The sequence below is a fragment of the Aegilops tauschii genome, chromosome 3 (assembly GCF_002575655.3).
Source record: "Aegilops tauschii subsp. strangulata cultivar AL8/78 chromosome 3, Aet v6.0, whole genome shotgun sequence".
NCBI classification, from domain to species: domain Eukaryota; kingdom Viridiplantae; phylum Streptophyta; class Magnoliopsida; order Poales; family Poaceae; genus Aegilops; species Aegilops tauschii.
Window position 1 is genome coordinate 391,289,669 of NC_053037.3, and position 18,040 is coordinate 391,307,708.

Consider the following 18,040-nt stretch of genomic DNA (forward strand, 5'->3'; position numbering starts at 1 on the left):
AAGTGTGCAGCAGTCACCGCGGCCCATTTGCAGATGTTAGTTTTTCTTCCTTTCCTAGAATTCTGTAAAAATATCTAAATTAATAATAATATTCATACAAATGTTCACCGCAACCCATCTCGTTTATGGTGGATGTAGGGGCTGTTGTGCCTAGTTAAACTGATATATGGTGTCGCCAAGTTTTTCATCCTGCAGTGGGTAATCTTGATGGCGAGTGCTCACAGTGGGTTTCCCGACGATGCTCGAACCAGCTCTCCCCTCTCCTATCTCTTTCTCTGGACTGATGTATTTCCATTATGTCACAGTAATGGAAAGGGGTTATGCCCGGTTTAAAAAAATATTTGCAATTATAAAAATTGTTCTTATTTAAAAGAATGTTCATTTTATTCCAAAAACATTCACATGTTATCTAAAAACATATAATTTAAAAAATATTTATGAATTATAATAAATGTCTTTAAGTATAAAAATATTATTAATGTATTCAAAATATATTCATTTATTTTCAGGCCATATTAATGTGTTCACCAAAAATATTCGTGTATTCTCTTTACGAGACATATTATTATTTATAATAATGTTCATGTAATTTAAAGAAAAATCTAAAATTAAAATAATAAATATGAATTTTATTAGTATTTATGAACTAAAAAATATCATGTGAAAAATGGTCCGCGGCTGCTACTGCCCATTTAAGCCCGATTTTCATGCTCGTATATGGTAATTAAGTTCGTCTAGCCCAGTTAGACATGAAGCCAAACTTAGAGGGATGGCTAGCATGGACCGCATTTTAGGTTAAGGTCGCCGGTATGTGGCGTGCCTCGTCAGCATCATTTGTGTATACAAACGTGATTTGCACCGTAGATGCACATCGAAGCCAAGTTTTGACACCCGTTCAATGTATGCCACAAGTTTTAGCATCAAACTGACTTTTCTCGCCAACTTCAGACACCTGTGGTGTAATTGACTCTTTATTATACCTATCTTGGATGCTCATCACATTAGGACTAATTTTTTAACCAAAGCAAATTACCATGCTGTTCTAAAAGACTCTCAAAATAATATAAGTAAAGCATGAGAGATCAATAATTTCTAAATAAACCACCACCGTGCTCTAAAAAATATAAGCGAAGCACTAGAGAAAAATTATCTAGCTCAAAAGAAATAAGTGAAGCACATAGAGTATTCTAATAAATTCCGATTCATGTGTGTCTCTCCAAAATGTGTGTACAGCAAGGATGATTGTGTTAAACTAAAAAGAAAAGACTCGAATCATACAAGACACTCCAAGCAAAACACATATCATGTGGTGAATAAAAATATAGCCTCAAGTAAAGTTACCGATAGATGAAGACGAAAGAGATGATGCCTTCCGGGGCATCCCCAAGCTCAGGCTTTTGGTTGTCCTAGAATTTTACCTTGGAGTGCCTTGGGCATCCCTAAGCTTAGGCTCTTGCTACTCCTTGTTCCAAAATCCATCAAATCTTTACCCAAAAACTTGAAAACTTCACAACACAAAACTCAACAGAAAATCTCATGAGCTCTGTTAGCGAAATAAAATAAACCACCACTTTAAGGTACTATAATGAACTCATCATTTATTTATATTGGTGTTAAACCTACTGTATTCCAACTTCCCTATGGTTCATACCCTCCGATACTAGCCATAGATTCATCAAAATAAGCAAACAACACCCAAAAACAGAATCTGTCAAAAACAGAACAGTCTGTAGTAATCTGCATCAAACACAAACTTCTGTAATTCAGAAAAATCTACCAAAATAGGACGACCTAGATAATTTGATTATTGATCTACTGCAATTGAAATCAGTATTTTATCACTTTCTGGTGATTTTTAATAATTGTTTTCGTGAGCATAAAGTTTCTGACTTTTTCAGCAAGATCAAATAATTATCACCCAAGAAGATCCTATAGGCTTTACTTGGCACAAACACTAATTAAAACATAAAACCATATCTAACCAGAGGCTAGATGAATTATTTATTACTAAACAGGAACAAAAAGCAAGGAACAAAAATAAAATTGGGTTCCCTCCCAACAAGCGCTATCGTTTAACGCCCCTAGCTAAGCATAAAAACAAGAATAGACCTAGGTATTATCATCTTTGGTATACAATTCATAAGTGGCCCTCATAATAGATTCATAAGGTAATTTAGTTTTCTTCCTAGGAAAGTGTTCCATGCCCTTCCTTAATGGAAATTGGAATCTAATATTTCCTTCTTTCATATCAATAATTGCACCAATCGTTCTAAGGAAAGGCCTGCCAAGAATAATAGGACATGTAGGGTTGCAATCTATATCAAGAACAATGAAATCTAAGGGCACATGATTCCTATTTGCAATAATAAGAACATCATTAATCCTTCCCATAGGTTTCTTAATGGTAGAATCCGCAAGATGCAAATTTAAAGAACAATCATCAAATTCACGGAAACCTAGCACATCACACAAAGTTTTAGGAATCATGGAAACACTAGCACCCAAATCACACAAAGCATAGCATTCATGATCTTTAATCTTTATTTTAATAGTAGGTTCCCACTCATCATAAAGTTTTCTAGGGATAGAAACTTCTAATTCAAGTTTTTCTTCATAAGATTGCATTAAAGCATCAACGATATGTTTGGTAAAAGCTTTATTTTGACTATAGGCATGAGGAGAATTTAGCACAGATTGCAACAAGGAAATACAATCTATCAAAGAGAAATTATCATAATTAAATTCCTTGAAATCCAAAATAGTGGGTTCATTGCTATGTAAAGTTTTGACCTCTTCGATCCCACTTTTACCAATTTTTGCATCAAGATCTAAAAACTCCGAATCATTGGGACGCCTTTTAACTAAAGTTGAATCATCTCCAGTCCCATCTTTATCAAGATTCATATTGGAAAACAAAGATTTAATAGGAGACATATCCATCACTTTTAGATCTTCATCCTTATTATCATGAAAACTAGAAAACACGCTTTCACAAAGCAATCTTTTTTAGCACGCATCCTAGCGGTTCTTTCTTTGCACTCATCAATGGAAATTATCATGGCTTTGAGAGACTCACTGATATCATGCTTAGGTGGAATAGATCTAAGTTTCAAGGAAACAACATCAAGAGAAATTCTATCCACGTTCCTAGCCAACTCATCAATCTTAGGCAATTTTTCTTCAAGCAAAGCATTGAAATTATTTTGCGAAATCATAAATTCTTTAACAGTAGTCTCAAAATCAGAGGGCATCTGATACGTCTTCAACGTATCTATAATTTTTTATTGTTCCATGCTATATTCTATTCTATTTTGGATGTTTAATGGGCTTTATTATACACTTTTATATTATTTTTGGGAGTAACCTATTAACTGGAGGCCCAGCCCAAATTGCTGTTTTTTTGCCTATTTCAGTGTTTCAAAGGAAAAGAATATCAAACGGAGTCCAAACGGAATGAAACCTTCGGGAACGTGATTTTCGGAACAAACGTGATCTAGAGGACTTGGAGTCTACGTAAAGCAATCAACGAGGAAGGCACGAGGCAGGGGGTGCGCCCACCTCCCCCAGGCACGCCCTCCACCCTCGTGGGGCACTCGTTGCTCCACCGACGTACTTCTTCCTCCTGTATATACCCATGTACCCTGGAAACATCAGATACGGAGCAAAAACCTTATTTCCACCGCCGCAACCTTCTGTACCCGTGAAGATCCCATCTTGGGGCCTTTTTCGGCACTCCACCGGAGGGGGCATTGATCACGGAGGGCTTCTACATCAACACCATAGCCTCTACGATGATGTGTGAGTAGTTTACCTCAGACCTTCGGGTCCATAGTTATTAGCTAGATGGCTTCTTCTCTCTCTTTGGATCTCAATACAAAGTTCTCCTCGATCTTCTTGGAGATCTATTCGATGTAATCTTCTTTTGCGGTGTGTTTGTCGAGATCCGATGAATTGTGGGTTTATGATCAAGATTATCTATGAACAATATCTGAATCTCCTCTGAATTCTTTTATGTATGATTGGTTATCTTTGCAAGTCTCTTCGAATTATCAGTTTGGTTTGGCCTACTAGATTGATCTTTCTTGCAATGGGAGAAGTGCTTAGCTTTGGGTTCAATCTTGCGGTGTCCTTTCCCAGTGACAGCAGGGGCAGCAAGGCACGTATTGTATTGTTGCCATCGAGGATAAAAAGATGGGGTTTATATCATATTGCATGAGTTTATCCCTCTACATCATGTCATCTTACTTAAAGCATTACTCTGTTCTTATGAACTTAATACTCTAGATGCATGATGGATAGCGGTCGATGTGTGGAGTAATAGTAGTAGATGCAGAATCGTTTCGGTCTACTTGTCACGGACGTGATGCCTATATACATGATCATACCTAGATATTCTCATAACTATGCTCAATTCTATCATTTGCTCGACAGTAATTCGTTTACCCACCGTAATACTTATGCTCTTGAGAGAAGCCACTAGTGAAACCTATGGCCCCGGGGTCTATTTTCCATCATATTAATCTTCCAACACTTAGCTATTTCTATGCCATTTATTTTACTTTGCATCTTTATTTCTCTTTATCATAAAATTACCAAAAATATTATCTTATCATATCTATCAGATCTCACTCTCGTAAGTGACCGTGAAAGGATTGACAACCCCTTTATCGCGTTGGTTGCGAGGTTCTTATTTGTTTGTGTAGGTGCGTGGGACTCGAGCGTGATCTCCTACTTGATTGATACCTTGGTTCTCAAAAACTGAGGGAAATACTTACGCTACTTTACTGCATCACCCTTTCCTCTTCAAGGGAAAACCAACGCAGTGGTCAAGAGGTAGCAGCATCTTATTAAAATTTCCATAAGAGTTGTTGTATGAATTACCATAATTATTAGAGGAATTACTAGGGAACGGCCTAGAATTAAAATTTCCTCTATAGGCGTGGTTACCAAAATTGTTCCTACCAACAAAAGTCACATCCATAGATTCATTATTATTCTCAATCAAAGTGGACAAAGGCATATCATTAGGATCGGAAGAAACACTCTTATTAGCAAACAATTTCATAAGTTCATCCATCTTTCCACTTAAAACATTAATTTCTTCAATCGCATGAACCTTTTTACTAGTAGATCTTTCGGTGTGCCATTGAGAATAATTAACCATAATATTATCTAGGAGTTTAGTAGCTTCTCCTAAAGTGATTTCCATAAAAGTGCCTCCCGCGGCCGTATCTAAAAGATTTCTAGAAGCAAAATTCAATCCAGCATAATTTTTTTGTATAATCGTCCATAAATTCAAACCATGTGTAGGGCAATTACGTATCATTAATTTCATCCTCTCCCAGGCTTGTGCAACATGCTCATGATCAAGTTGCTTAAAAATCATAATATCGTTTCTAAGAGAGATGATCTTAGCGGGAGGAAAATACTTAGAGATAAAAGAATCCTTGCACTTATTCCATGAATCAATACTATTTTTAGGCAAAGAAGAAAACCAAGTTTTAGCACGATCTCTAAGCGAAAACGGAAATAGCTTCAATTTAACAATATCATTATCCACATCTTTCTTCTTTTGCATATCGCACAAATCGACAAAGTTGTTTAGATGAGTAGCGACATCTTCACTAGGAAGGCTGGAGAATTGATCTTTCATGACAAGATTCAACAAAGCAGCATTAATTTCAAAAGATTCAGCATCGGTAATAGGAGCAATCGGAGTGCCAAGAAAATCATTGTTGTTGGTATTGGAAAAATCACACAATTTAGTATTGTCTTGAGCCATCGTGACAAACAATCCAACACACAAGCACACAAGAAGCAAGCGAAAAGAGACGAACGGAAAAAAGGGCGAATAAAACGGCAAGGGTGAAGTGGGGGAGAGGAAAATGAGAGGCAAATGGCAAATAATGTAATGCTAGGGATAAGAGTTTGTGATGGGTACTTGGTATGTCTTGACTTGTGCGTAGACTCCCCGGCAACGGCGCCAGAAATCCTTCTTGCTACCTCTTGAGCACTGCGTTGGTTTTCCCTTGAAGAGGAAAGGGTGATGCAGCAAAGTAGGGTAAGTATTTCCCTCAGTTTTTGAGAACCAAGGTATCAATCCAGTAGGAGACTACACGCAAATCCCTAGTACCTGCACAAACAAATAAGAACCTTGCAACCAACACGATAAAGGGGTTGTCAATCCCTTCACGGCCACTTGCAAAAGTGAGATCTGATAAAGATAATAAAATAAATATTTTTGGTATTTTTGTTGTATAGATTGAAAAGTAAAGATTGCAAAATAAACGGCGACAGAAATAGCACGTTGGCGGGAGAATAATGTGATGGAAAATAGACCCGGGGGCCATAGGTTTCACTAGTGGCTTCTCTCAAGATAGCACATTCTACGGTGGGTGAACAAATTACTGTCGAGCAATTGATAGAAAAGTGCATAGTTATGAGAATATCTAGGCATGATCATGTATATAGGCATCACGTCCGTGACAAGTAGACCGAAACGATTCTGCATCTACTACTATTACTCCACACATCGACCGCTATCCAGCATGCATCTAGAGTATTAAGTTCATAAGAACAGAGTAATGCATTAAGCAAGATGACATGATGTAGAGGGATAAACTCAAGCAATATGATATAGAACCCCATCTTTTTATCCTCGACGGCAACAATACAATACGTGCCTTGTTGCCCCTGCTGTCACTGGGAAAGGACACCACAAGATTGAACCCATAGCTAAGCACTTCTCCCATTGCAAGATAGATCAATCTAGTAGGCCAAACCAAACTGATAATTTGAAGAGACTTGCAAAGATATCAAATCATACATATAAGAATTCAGAGAAGAATCAAATATTGTTCATAAATAATCTTGATCATAAACCCACAATTCATCGGATCTCGACAAACACACCGCAAAAGTATTACATCAAATAGATCTTCAAGAGAATCGAGGTGAACTTTGTATTGAGATCCAAAGAGAGAGAAGAAGCCATCTAGCTAATAACTATGGACTCGAAGGTCTGTGGTAAACTACTCACACATCATCAGAGAGGCTATGGTGTTGATGTAGAAGCCCTCCGCGATCGATTCCCCCTCCGGTGGAGCGCCGGAAAAGGCCCCAAGATGGGATCTCACGGGTACAGAAGGTTGCACCGGTGGAAATAGGGTTTCGTGGTGCTCCTGGATGTTTTCAGGGTATAAGAGTATATATAGGTGAAGGAAGTAGGTCGGTGGAGCCACGAGGGGCCCACGAGGGTGGGGGGCGCGCCTACCCCCCTGGGCGCGCCCTCCTACCTCGTGGCCACCTCGTTGCTTCCTTGACGTCCACCCCAAGTCTCCTGGATTGTGTTTGTTCCAAAAAGATCCTCGCGAAGGTTTCATTCCGTTTGGACTCCGTTTGATATTCTTTTCTGCGAAACACTGAAATAGGCAAAAAAACAGCAAATTGCACTGGGCCTCCGGTTAGTAGGTTAGTCCCAAAAATAATATAAAAGTGCATAATAAAGCCCATTAAACATCCAAAACAGATAATATAATAGCATGGAACAATAAAAAATTATAGATACGTTAGAGACGTATCACCCACCTATATATATGCGGGGAGGGGGCGCCTATAAGACACAACATCAACTGTTAGCCATGTGCGGCGCCCCCCTCCATAGTTTACACCCTCAATCATAGTTTCGCGGTGCTTGGGCGAAGCACTGCGAGAATCACTTCACCATCACCGTCACCATGTCGTCGTGCTGACGGAACTCATCTACTACCTCGACACCTTGCTGAATCAATAAGGCGAGGGACGTCACCGCGCTGAACGTGTGCAGAACTCGGAGGTGCCGTACGTTCGGTGCTTGATGGGTCGGAGCTAGAAGAAGTTCGACTACATCAACCGCGCTGTCAAGCGTTTCCTCTTTCGGTCTACGAGGATACGTAGACACACTCCCCCCCTCGTTGCTATGCGTCTCCATGGATAGATCATTGCGTGTGCGTAGAATTTTTTTTGTTTTCAATGCAACGTTTCTCAACAACATGAACAAAATTTTGCCATGGATCACTAAACAAATTTGCCATATGGTTCCCATTTAGTTAAATATTTGCTATGAAAGCTACTAGTTACGCAAGGAAGTTGCACATAAAGTCCACCCCCCCCACACACAAAAGAGAGTTGACATGCGGATTCAACTTAGTTAGCATTTTTTTGCCATGAACCTAAAATTCACAAAAGTTGCCATGGCCCACCTAAATTAGTTGTCATACCCCATTGAAAATAATTTACATGTGGTTCCCATCTAGTTATCGTTTAAACCATACATGGCAACAATTTATGCCACATGCATGGTATAAACTCTTAAAAAACATGGCATTTTTTTAAAAACATTGCAATGATTATTGACTGCACGACTTAGAACATGGCAATTTCCAATAATAATAATAATAATAATAAAAGACAGGTGTGCATTGTCATAACTGAAGACATGGCAAAGTGCATTGTCAAACATAGCAACCAAACATCCCGCACCTTCTCTGCTCCAAACAAAAGAAGGCATGCGCCATGGCCCTCAGGGTTGAGCGCGATTGTAAGAAGGTCAAACAGACCTTGGAGGTGACGGCGATGCTAATGTCGAGCTCGATGGTGACGGCGATCCCTGGTCTCTGCGACAACCGGGTACTCCCATGAACGTCGGAGCCCACCACGGACAACTCACCCTATAGAAAGATGGACATATGTTCGTCTTAGTGGACATCAGAAAAGGGGAGAGAATGGGTTGGTTGATTGCGGTTGACCTTGACGGGAGACATGAAAGAGGAGGAAAAGGTCGGGCTCCTGCCATGCGGGTTGGCCGGGTCGGTGGCGGTGGCCGACATCAGCTGCTGCAGCTTGTTGTGACTAGCCGACACAGGTGGCGATGGTTTCACGTGCGGCTAGGTGTGGACAAGGAGGTGAGGCCACGAGGAACAAGGAGCGTGGCCCGCTTCTCGGCTAAGGAGCGACCGACATGGCTCTTGACGCAGGAGCCGCTAGCGTTGTCGACAGTTGTGCTGTATGTTGGTGGCGGTGCTGAGGGAGCACGCTTAGGAGGGAGGGAAGGTGGGTTTGTCGTGGGTGGTGGCATGAAAGTGGAAGGCGTGGGCTTTGGATGGGGGAGTGGTGCTGGCGGGTGTTGGTGGCGGTTGAGGTGGGCAGTGGGGAGGCGGCAGGGTACCTGCGAACACGGCGAATCCCGATGAGCAGTTGCACGTCGGTGCACATATGAAGACAACGGCGCTAGCTCCGCCTCACTTTATTTCCCTCTCTCAAAGAGAATGACAAGATTGTGAAGAAGTCTCGACCCTACGCTTGCCGTAGGGAGGAAAAAATAAGATGTTTGCGCCGATGCATTTGCGAATGAATGAAAACCATGACGTGGCGGGGATCCGTGTGCCAAGATTCTTATGAGCGATCCAATGGTTCATAGGGGAAAGTATCGTGTGCAAGCGTCGGTGCACATATGTCGGTGCACATATGAAGACAACGGCGCGAGCTCCGCCTCACTCTATTTCCCTCTCTCAAAGAGAATGACGAGATTGTGAAGAAGTCTCGACCCTACGCTTGCCGTAGGGAGGAAAATATAAGATGTTTGCGCCGATGCATTTGCGAATGAATGAAAACCATGACGTGGCGGGGATCAGTGTGCCAAGATTCTTATGAGCGATCCAATGGTTCATAGGGGAAAGTATCGTGTGCTCCCAACCTTAGGGTGCCCTCGATGCTTCAATGTTAAAAAAATATTTTTAAATGTTTCAATTTTTTTGAAGAAAATGTTAATGTTCATAAGGAATGTGACTACAACCGCTAAAAATTTCAGGTCCAAAGTCGAAACACACATTGAGAAACAAAAATGTGAAATCTAGCATGAATAATGTAAAAAGAAAGACAAAAGCAACATTGACATTATTTACATCTGCATTTGTCTATTTTGTCTCTCAATGTACATTTCAAGTTTGGATCTAAGAATTTTAGAGGTTGTAGTCACATTTCTTATGAACATTCATATTTTTACCAGAATTTTTTGAAACAACATTGGAGCACGGTGGGTACCCCAAGGCTGGCAGGAGCACCCGATACTTTTCCTGGTTCGACCAGGGCGCGCCACAGAACTAATAGCTTCTCCAAAATTCTATAATGGCACCAAAAATATGAATGAAAAAAGTAAAAGAAACTTGACATACATCGCCCACCGTGGGGCTCGAACCCACGACCACAAGGTTAAGAGCCTTGCGCTCTACCAACTGAGCTAGACGGGCTTTGGCGAGTTGATGTAGGATTTTACTTTAATATCCATTAAATCTCTACATCCACCAAAAGCAAACCCACCGGTCGGTCGGATCCGACCTCCGAGCCCCGCCAGCACCAACTATCCCGCGAAGAGAACCCCACTGCCGCGGCCGGAAATCTCACCTGTCAGTTCATCTACCTAGCTCGCCGTCTCGTCGCCAGCCACCCTCCTCTCGCCGGGGCGGTGATCCCGCCATGGCCTCCTGGCTCAAGGTCGCCGAAGGTACGCGCCACAGCCTCCTCTCCCCTCCCCTCCTTCCGATTCGCTGCCGAGATCCACCTCTCCTGCGGGCTAAGATCTGGGGTTTCTCCCCTCGACTCTAGCACTGCATCCGCGGCGGTTACTGCGTGGGATTGCGACGCCGGCTGCGAAATCTGGCGAGCTAGCCTTGATGCAGTGCCTTGTTCGACCGCCTTTCGGTGCGCGGGCGGGGCCAGCTGCACCCCACCCGAACCCATTGCCATCCCATTGCCTGCTTGATACGCTATTGAGTTGTTGGCAATGTGGAGCTGTAACAAGTTTCCTGTTTTTGCTGTAACAGACTTGCTCGAAGTGGTCGACCGGAGGGCGAAAAGCGTGGCCACCGAGCTGTCCGATGAGCAGACTGCTCCTCAGCCTTCAGGTAAACATTGCCCCGTGTTAGCCAACTGCTCGGCCAGTTGGAATATTAGTAATCGCTGATGTTTGTTTGCTGAAGGACCGAATGGCCAAGAAGGGCAAGCAAAGAGGGGAAAGCCCAGGGAGAAGGTCGCAACTGGCTAGACTTCTTGAGCATACTTGATTACCTTGCAGGCCGTGCGCCTGCTACCTGATGTCTAAAGTCTGCTGTAAATTCGCATCGCAGGGTCCATTGAAGCTCACTACTGGGGATGCAGGTAACAGGACAGCAGCTCAGAAGGAGAGGAAAAACAGGCAACCGCCGCGTGAGAGGATTAAGATTGAGAAGATCAAACCTTCGGCACGTGCAGATTCATCAAATGATGATGCTATTGCTATTCCCAGTGCCAGTGAACCTGAAGTCACTTCAGTTGATGTTAAGGGAGCGAATGCTGAGAGCACGTCGGACAAAGTGGAGAACGCCACTGTTGACCTTAAAAATGATACAGCTGCTAATGCTATCGATAATGCGGTTGAAGTCCAGTCGATGGAGAAAACACCTGAGGATACAGGTCCCATCACGGATCATGTTGCAGGTTCTGGACATTTGGAGAGTGCCTCTGGAAGCTCTGCTCCTTCAGTTCCAGACGAAAAAAATGAGCCAAGCAGTAGTAACCAGTCTACTGAGATTGGTTTAGCAGTCAGTTTGGAGGATAAAGACACAGCTGTGGCTGTTATCCAGGAGAGAACTATCTCTGGAGTACCCGATACACAAGGTTCTGGCATATCCCAAGATTTGAAGAAAGATAATTTGTCAGATCCACCAGAAATCGCACAAAATCAACAGGAACATAAGTCTGATTCAGTTCCTCTGAAGGATCAAGACCAACTTGAGGAGGTAGGCTGTAGCAAATTGCACTCATAATGACCAAGATATGCTGATGTGAATGCATTCTCTGCTTATACTATAGCACTGTCTTGTTGGTCTTTGGCAGGCTCAGGGATTACTAAAAAGCGCTGCAAAAACTGGCCAGTCAAAAGAAGCTAGATTAGCTCGGGTATGATTAGTATAAGCTTAGTGACTCTGCCACGTTACCTGCTTACCTTTATTGTGATTAAATCCATATGTTGACCTGTTGGTTTATGTTTTACTTATCAACAGGTCTGTGCTGGACTTTCATCCCGTCTCCAAGAATATAAATCCGAGAATGCACAGCTAGAAGAGCTTCTTGTTCAGGAGGTCAGATTATCTTGCCGAAATTCATCTCATTACATTTTATTTCTAATTACCTTAACCCCATGCATGGTAGAGTGGTTTTCTCTAATATATATTGATTTCATAACACATAACAGAGAGAGAAATGTAGCTCACATGAAGCTCATATAAAGCAACTACAGCAAGAACTATCGGTGTCCAGAGTACAAGGTTCACGAGTTGAATCTAACATGGTTGATGCTTTGGCTGCAAAAAACACTGAGATTGAATCTCTAGCTAAATCGTTGGACTCTTGGAAGAAAAAAGCAGCAGCTTCAGAAGAAATGCTGGCATCTTTACAGGTTTCATCTTTCATACTCTTTCAAGTTTTTTTTAATCTTTCTGTAACACTACTACATCGCCCAAGGAAACCATACATTGTGGCCAGTATCCTGTACAGTTGCAGAGTTTAATGTATGATTGTATGAACTCCATAGTGGCACTTTACTGCTGTCTTCAATCATTATAATTGCTTCAAATATGCTAGCGCAGTGGCCATTTCTTCAGTGATTTGCTACTCACATGCTTTCATTTTCTGTCATGATCTAATTATAATTGCATTGTACTATGTGTTTTTGTTCTTTCCCATTTGGAATATCGTGGAGGTGCTTGTGAACTTTCTTTCTAGTTGAATACACATAAGGTCTCAAGTAGACATGATTTGGAGTTGGAGTAGCAGGATTTTGGATATTTTTCACTCATTCCAAGAACTCAAGATGCTCGTGTCATTTGCGGATTCTTGTAGCTTTGTTAATATTCATCCTTGTGTGTCTTAAAAAAAATTCTGGCTGTAGAACTTAGCATAAAAACTTATTAGTGATGTAAAAACTCCCCCCTCCTATTTTATCCTGTGTCCGGGAGTGGGAGTTGCTCATTTTCATTTTATATATGCACATCTGCACTTGTCTATTTTTTGACTCATGGAAAGTCGCTTACAGTCTCTAGCATTCTGCCTTCATTGTTTAAATCAATGGAGCTTCGAGTTCCTGCTCAAATTTTGAGCTCGAGCTGTGTTATCGCAAATGAGTATGAACCTGGAGTGTCCTGTGCTCTCTGTCAGACTCAGATATCAGTGGAAGTCTTGGACTTACTCTCAGGAACTAGCACCTGTGTGTTTAAGTTGTACAGCTTGATATGATCTCTTTTGGATATAAATCTTGAATAGTATGGCTATATGGGTGACTGTTAACATTTTTCCTTTGTTTTTACGCTTCTGTAACATAACTGCTGTTATCAAATAATAAATCGATTTTGTTTTCTGCTGATACTAGGAAGATATGGATGGCCTTAAGAGGAACCGTGAGCTTACTGAAACCAGGATCATCCAGGTTAGTGAAATAGACTTTCTGGGGTAGAATAATAGAACAGCCTCATATTTTCATGAAGTTATCTGACCTCTGTATGTACCATGTACATTTTAGGCTCTACGAGAGGAACTTTCAACCGTGGAGCGGAGGGCTGAAGAGGAGCGTATTGCACATAACGCTACAAAGATGGTAATTTGTTGAAGTGCATCCGTTTTATTGCTTTGTCTTTATCATAATTTCTTGTGTTATAAAATTTCAATACTTTCTATTACATTGCAGGCAGCTGTTGACAGAGAAGTAGAATTGGAGCATCGGGCTGTCGAGGCATCAAATGCTCTTGCTAGAATCCAGGTAATTTTACAAGGTATAAATATGAAGCGTCAACATGTGATCTACTACGTGAGGATGCCAAAATTGTCTGCCGATTTTCTTGAATACTAATAAGGAAACTGCATGTTAGTGCTATGTAGATGTTTGGTTCAATTGACATTTCTTGCAATATCATCCGCAGTGCAAGGGGCATTTATCACAGCCTGACTTTGTTTCAACAACTAGAAATATTAGTCTACTACGTTCTAGAATCGGCAGAATGAATAACTCTTTTGAATGACTTAAAGTTTACTCCTGTAAGATCAAATGTTTTGGCACATGCAGGTACGCTATCCCATTAGTTGCGTTCATCTGTTTATTGGCCTATTGTTCTCCAGGGGATACATTTGAAGATCTAAGTAGATGTCCTTAAAACAAGTTCCATACTCAAACTGCCAAGATGAGCTAATTCAATATTTAGAAGTTCTAGCACTGTGACTAAGTGGAGACACATCTATCTAGATTTTAGAGGTTCGTCAATACCACAAGGCCAGCATGTGTACTTGCAAGAAACAGTAATCCAGCTAGAAAATTAGTAACTGTTATGTTTCCAGTGCTTTGCTTCAATCCATATGTGTGATTTATAGTATGTTTCCACTAATTTTCTAAGCTCTTGTTTAAATAGTTCAACTCCTATCCGTTTTATGTCAATTTAAACCAAATCTTGTACTTGCAATAATGTCACTTAGTTTAGATTCTATGGGTGTCACATTTTAGCCGTTTGGTCTCCGATTTTAACACAATCATTGCTACTATTAAACTTTCGTGTGGTTTTCATTCTGCTACTAAAGAAACAGTGGCAAATTCAGTTTGATCTTGACTGTTCTGTTGGCATACAGAGAGCTGCTGATCAAAGCTCATCGAGAGCAATGGAATTTGCGCACAAAGTAGCTGTACTTGAGGTAAATTCCTTTCCGCACTGTGTGTCATATCTGATCAGTTTAGTTTCTGCTATTAACTATCGCTACCCTGGTTGTTTCAGGTTGAATGTGCATCACTGCACCAAGAACTACAGGAAATGGAAGCTCGTAATCGCCGTGCTCAGAAAAAGCCTTCTGAAGATGCTAATCAAGCTCTTCAGGTTAACTTTTTCTTCTAAACCAGATCTCCCGTTTCTCATTACTAAAAAATACAGTTGACAGCAATAGGAGGGGAAAAATGGAAAATGTTTTGGCACTATCAGGAAACCTGCAGTGCGATCACGGTCTGGGTCACAAACTGCAGAGAAGTTGATAGCCCCTACTATTAGTATTAGCTACCTTTGCACAGACACTCAGCCAGATAAAATAGCGGCAAGGAAGTAACAACAAGGCATAACAATATATATAGTGTGGAACTGATTCCAAATGGTGGTGAAACTGTGAAAGTATAACTGGGGGTTCTTCAGGTTAAATCAAAGAACCTTGGTTTCTTTACTGGATTAATATGAGCTGTACTTTTAGCACACTCCATGCCTGAGATACTCATATTGTGGAACTATTTACTACCCTATCTACAAATGTCTATCTGTATTTATTTATCTTTGCTTTTGAAGTAATAGAACTTAGCATATTGTGCACTATCCTGAAATGTAACACTTTGGTGGTTGTTTCTCTTGATGCTGTGCTTTTGGAAAGCAGATACAGGCATGGCAGGAGGAAGTTGAGCGAGCACGGCAAAGCCAAAGAGAGGCAGAAAGCAAGATATTATCCTTGGAGGTACCATTTAATTCATAAGATATCAAAGAATCAGTTGTCAAGTAATAATTCAGAAGTTTAGGTAAAAATGCTAATATGATGATCAGGTATAATATCACAGAAAATGTAAAAAGTATCAATGGAGTTGTTTCTATTATAGTAATCAGAATGCTCTGTCTTGCACCATTATTTGTTCAACATCTTTATTTGTATGATGTAGGCTGAGTTGCAGAAGATGAGAGTTGAAATGGCTGGAATGAGACGAGACGCAGAGCATTATTCTAGACAGGTTGTTAATCCTAATCAAATCACACTTGTTAAAACTGGGTGAACAACATTTACCCACCTTATAACTGGACGAATGCAACATTTACTACAATCCACCTTGTTACCAGATCATACTTAATGGTTACGTTTTCTTGTGCAAATGTGTCTCTTTTTAGGAGCATGTTGAGCTAGAGAAAAGATACCGTGAGCTCACTGATTTGCTGGTATGTGCTGAATCATGCAATTTCCTTTTCTGTCATGGGCATTTTAGCTAAGGAGAGCTAATTCATTATCTATGCATTATTTCTCCAGTACCACAAGCAAACACAATTAGAATCCATGGCCAGTGAAAAAGGTGCATTAGAGTTCCAACTGGAGAAATCATTGAAGCAATTCCATGAAGTGCAGGTTCATAATTTCTCTTCTTCCTATGTTGCTTGTGCTATAGGCATTGTCCTGCGGATGTTCTTACCGTCCTACCATTCTATTATCTTTGTGTTCCATTTGACAGGTAGAAGCAGAAAGGAGTAGGGTTTCTCGCAGATCAGCATCATCATGGGAAGAAGATACTGATATCAATGCGCTAGAGTATGTTGACTGTTTTCTTTTCGTTATTGAACATGAAGGAAAATATTGTTTATAAGCATGCCATAGTTTTTTTATGCTGTGAGAATGTCCAGTCAAAAGAGAAGCAGCCATGTGTTGCTAACTGTACTTTGAGATTTCCAAGGTTTAGCTGTGTTCCTCTATTTGGAAGTTCTAGTACAGTTTTAGATAATTACCTTTTATATTTCAGGCCTCTTCCTCTGCATCATCGACACATGGCAACGGCAAATCATCAGGTATATGTGTCCAATGAAAACCTGGAGTGCAGCATCCTAACAAATAGTGGGAGAGTACTAATATTTTACCTTGCTTGGCATTTTTGGTGTTCCAGTTACAAAAAGCTGCGAAGTTTTTAGATTCAGGGGCTGTGAGGGCGACAAGATTTTTGTGGCGGCATCCTGTTGCCCGAGTCAGCCTTCTATTCTATCTGGCAAGAACAGCATAATTTCGATCCTGTATGTTTTATTTTAGATCATGTTAAGGCTGATCTCTGATTGAATCTGTGTATACCTGTACCAGGTGTTTGTGCATTTGTTCTTGATGTACTTGATGCAGCGCCTGCAGGTACTCAACCATGTTGTATTGCTATCACATTTATTTATTTTCATTCATGTCATTTCATGCCTTGGTCAGGCACACAATGTTGTTTATTTTTCGTTGTATCCGTGTATTATCACAGAGCTCTTTTGCTAAAACAATTAACCAAAGTTAACTGATGAGCGTGTTGGAATGTTACAGGACTTTGCAGCGGAAGAGACTGTGAAATCGTCCATGGGGGACCTGGCCAACGTGAAGTTGCCATAGGCTTTACAGCCTATTTCCACCCCCTCACGAATCTAGGCGTTACTTCCTGATTATAGCTCTATACGGCCCCTATATGTTCCTACGGGATTTCGGCGATTGCCTGTGAAATTCCTGTGTTCGAAATAGGCCAGCCATTAAGTTTTTTGGTTTGATGTGGTGTCAACCCTGCTACAATTTTTTCCTTCCCCTTCCCTCTCGTTTGTAAAGTAGTAATGTTCTTTGGTTGGCCGTGGGCTATATAATCCATTCTTTAACACTTGATATTGATCACAAATGTAGCAGCCTGACCCGATAATAATATATATGTGTCATACAGGCCACTTGAGCCAATTATTGTACTAGTACTTACAACAAACTGTTGGGGGTCGATGGAGCAAACTGATATGAAATGAGGAAATGCGTCCATACTTGAGTTTTGTTTTGTTTTGTATTACATCGTCTCTTCTCATCAAGATGCTGCCTGTCTGGTCCCAATTATCTGAATATGTGAAGTGTCCACCTCAATGTCCCACTAAAGCCATGTCCCACTAAAGCCATGCATTTAAGTTTTCTCTTCTACTAAGCCATGCAAAATCTGCCACATAAGAGAACTTATAAATTACAATTATTTTTGCATTAGTCTATGCATGTAATGCTGCTGCATCATACATGCATATGCATGTTAGTCATCCTTCATATTTTTGTTCGAAATGATATTTTAACAGTGATTTAAAAGTTCTTAGTCTATTTTCAGAGACTTTCTTTTATTTTTTCAATAGATTTAGGTATTTTTATAAACTATTTACACATTTTTTTAACAAAGTTACTGCAGCAACGCGCGGGCGTCATCTAGTTAGTTTAA

At 40.7% G+C, this 18,040-nt stretch overlaps 1 protein-coding gene, 1 long non-coding RNA gene and 1 other non-coding gene across 3 annotated transcripts; 1 reads left to right on the forward strand and 2 right to left on the reverse strand.

Moving 5' to 3' along the window:
* Nucleotides 1-10,213: 10,213 nt before the first annotated feature.
* On the reverse strand, nt 10,214-10,286 carry TRNAK-CUU (transfer RNA lysine (anticodon CUU)). The gene has a single exon. It is a non-coding gene; the product is annotated as a tRNA-Lys (tRNA).
* A 65-nt stretch (nt 10,287-10,351) lies between these two features.
* On the forward strand, nt 10,352-17,532 carry LOC109766411 (golgin-84). Its single transcript, XM_020325175.3, has 21 exons — nt 10,352-10,540; nt 10,860-10,940; nt 11,016-11,065; nt 11,163-11,813; nt 11,911-11,973; nt 12,078-12,155; nt 12,269-12,472; nt 13,442-13,498; nt 13,592-13,666; nt 13,757-13,828; nt 14,686-14,748; nt 14,829-14,927; nt 15,466-15,543; nt 15,743-15,811; nt 15,966-16,013; nt 16,102-16,197; nt 16,301-16,377; nt 16,586-16,631; nt 16,727-16,825; nt 16,915-16,959; nt 17,134-17,532. The coding sequence occupies exons 1-21, from the start codon at nt 10,513-10,515 to the stop codon at nt 17,197-17,199; spliced, it is 2,145 nt and encodes a 714-aa protein (XP_020180764.1). The 5' UTR covers nt 10,352-10,512; the 3' UTR covers nt 17,200-17,532.
* Nucleotides 16,778-17,025, reverse strand: LOC141042426 (uncharacterized). The gene is made up of 2 exons (XR_012205148.1): nt 16,912-17,025; nt 16,778-16,822 (listed from the first exon to the last, which is right to left on the reverse strand). It is a non-coding gene; the product is annotated as an uncharacterized lncRNA (long non-coding RNA).
* Nucleotides 17,533-18,040: the final 508 nt, after the last annotated feature.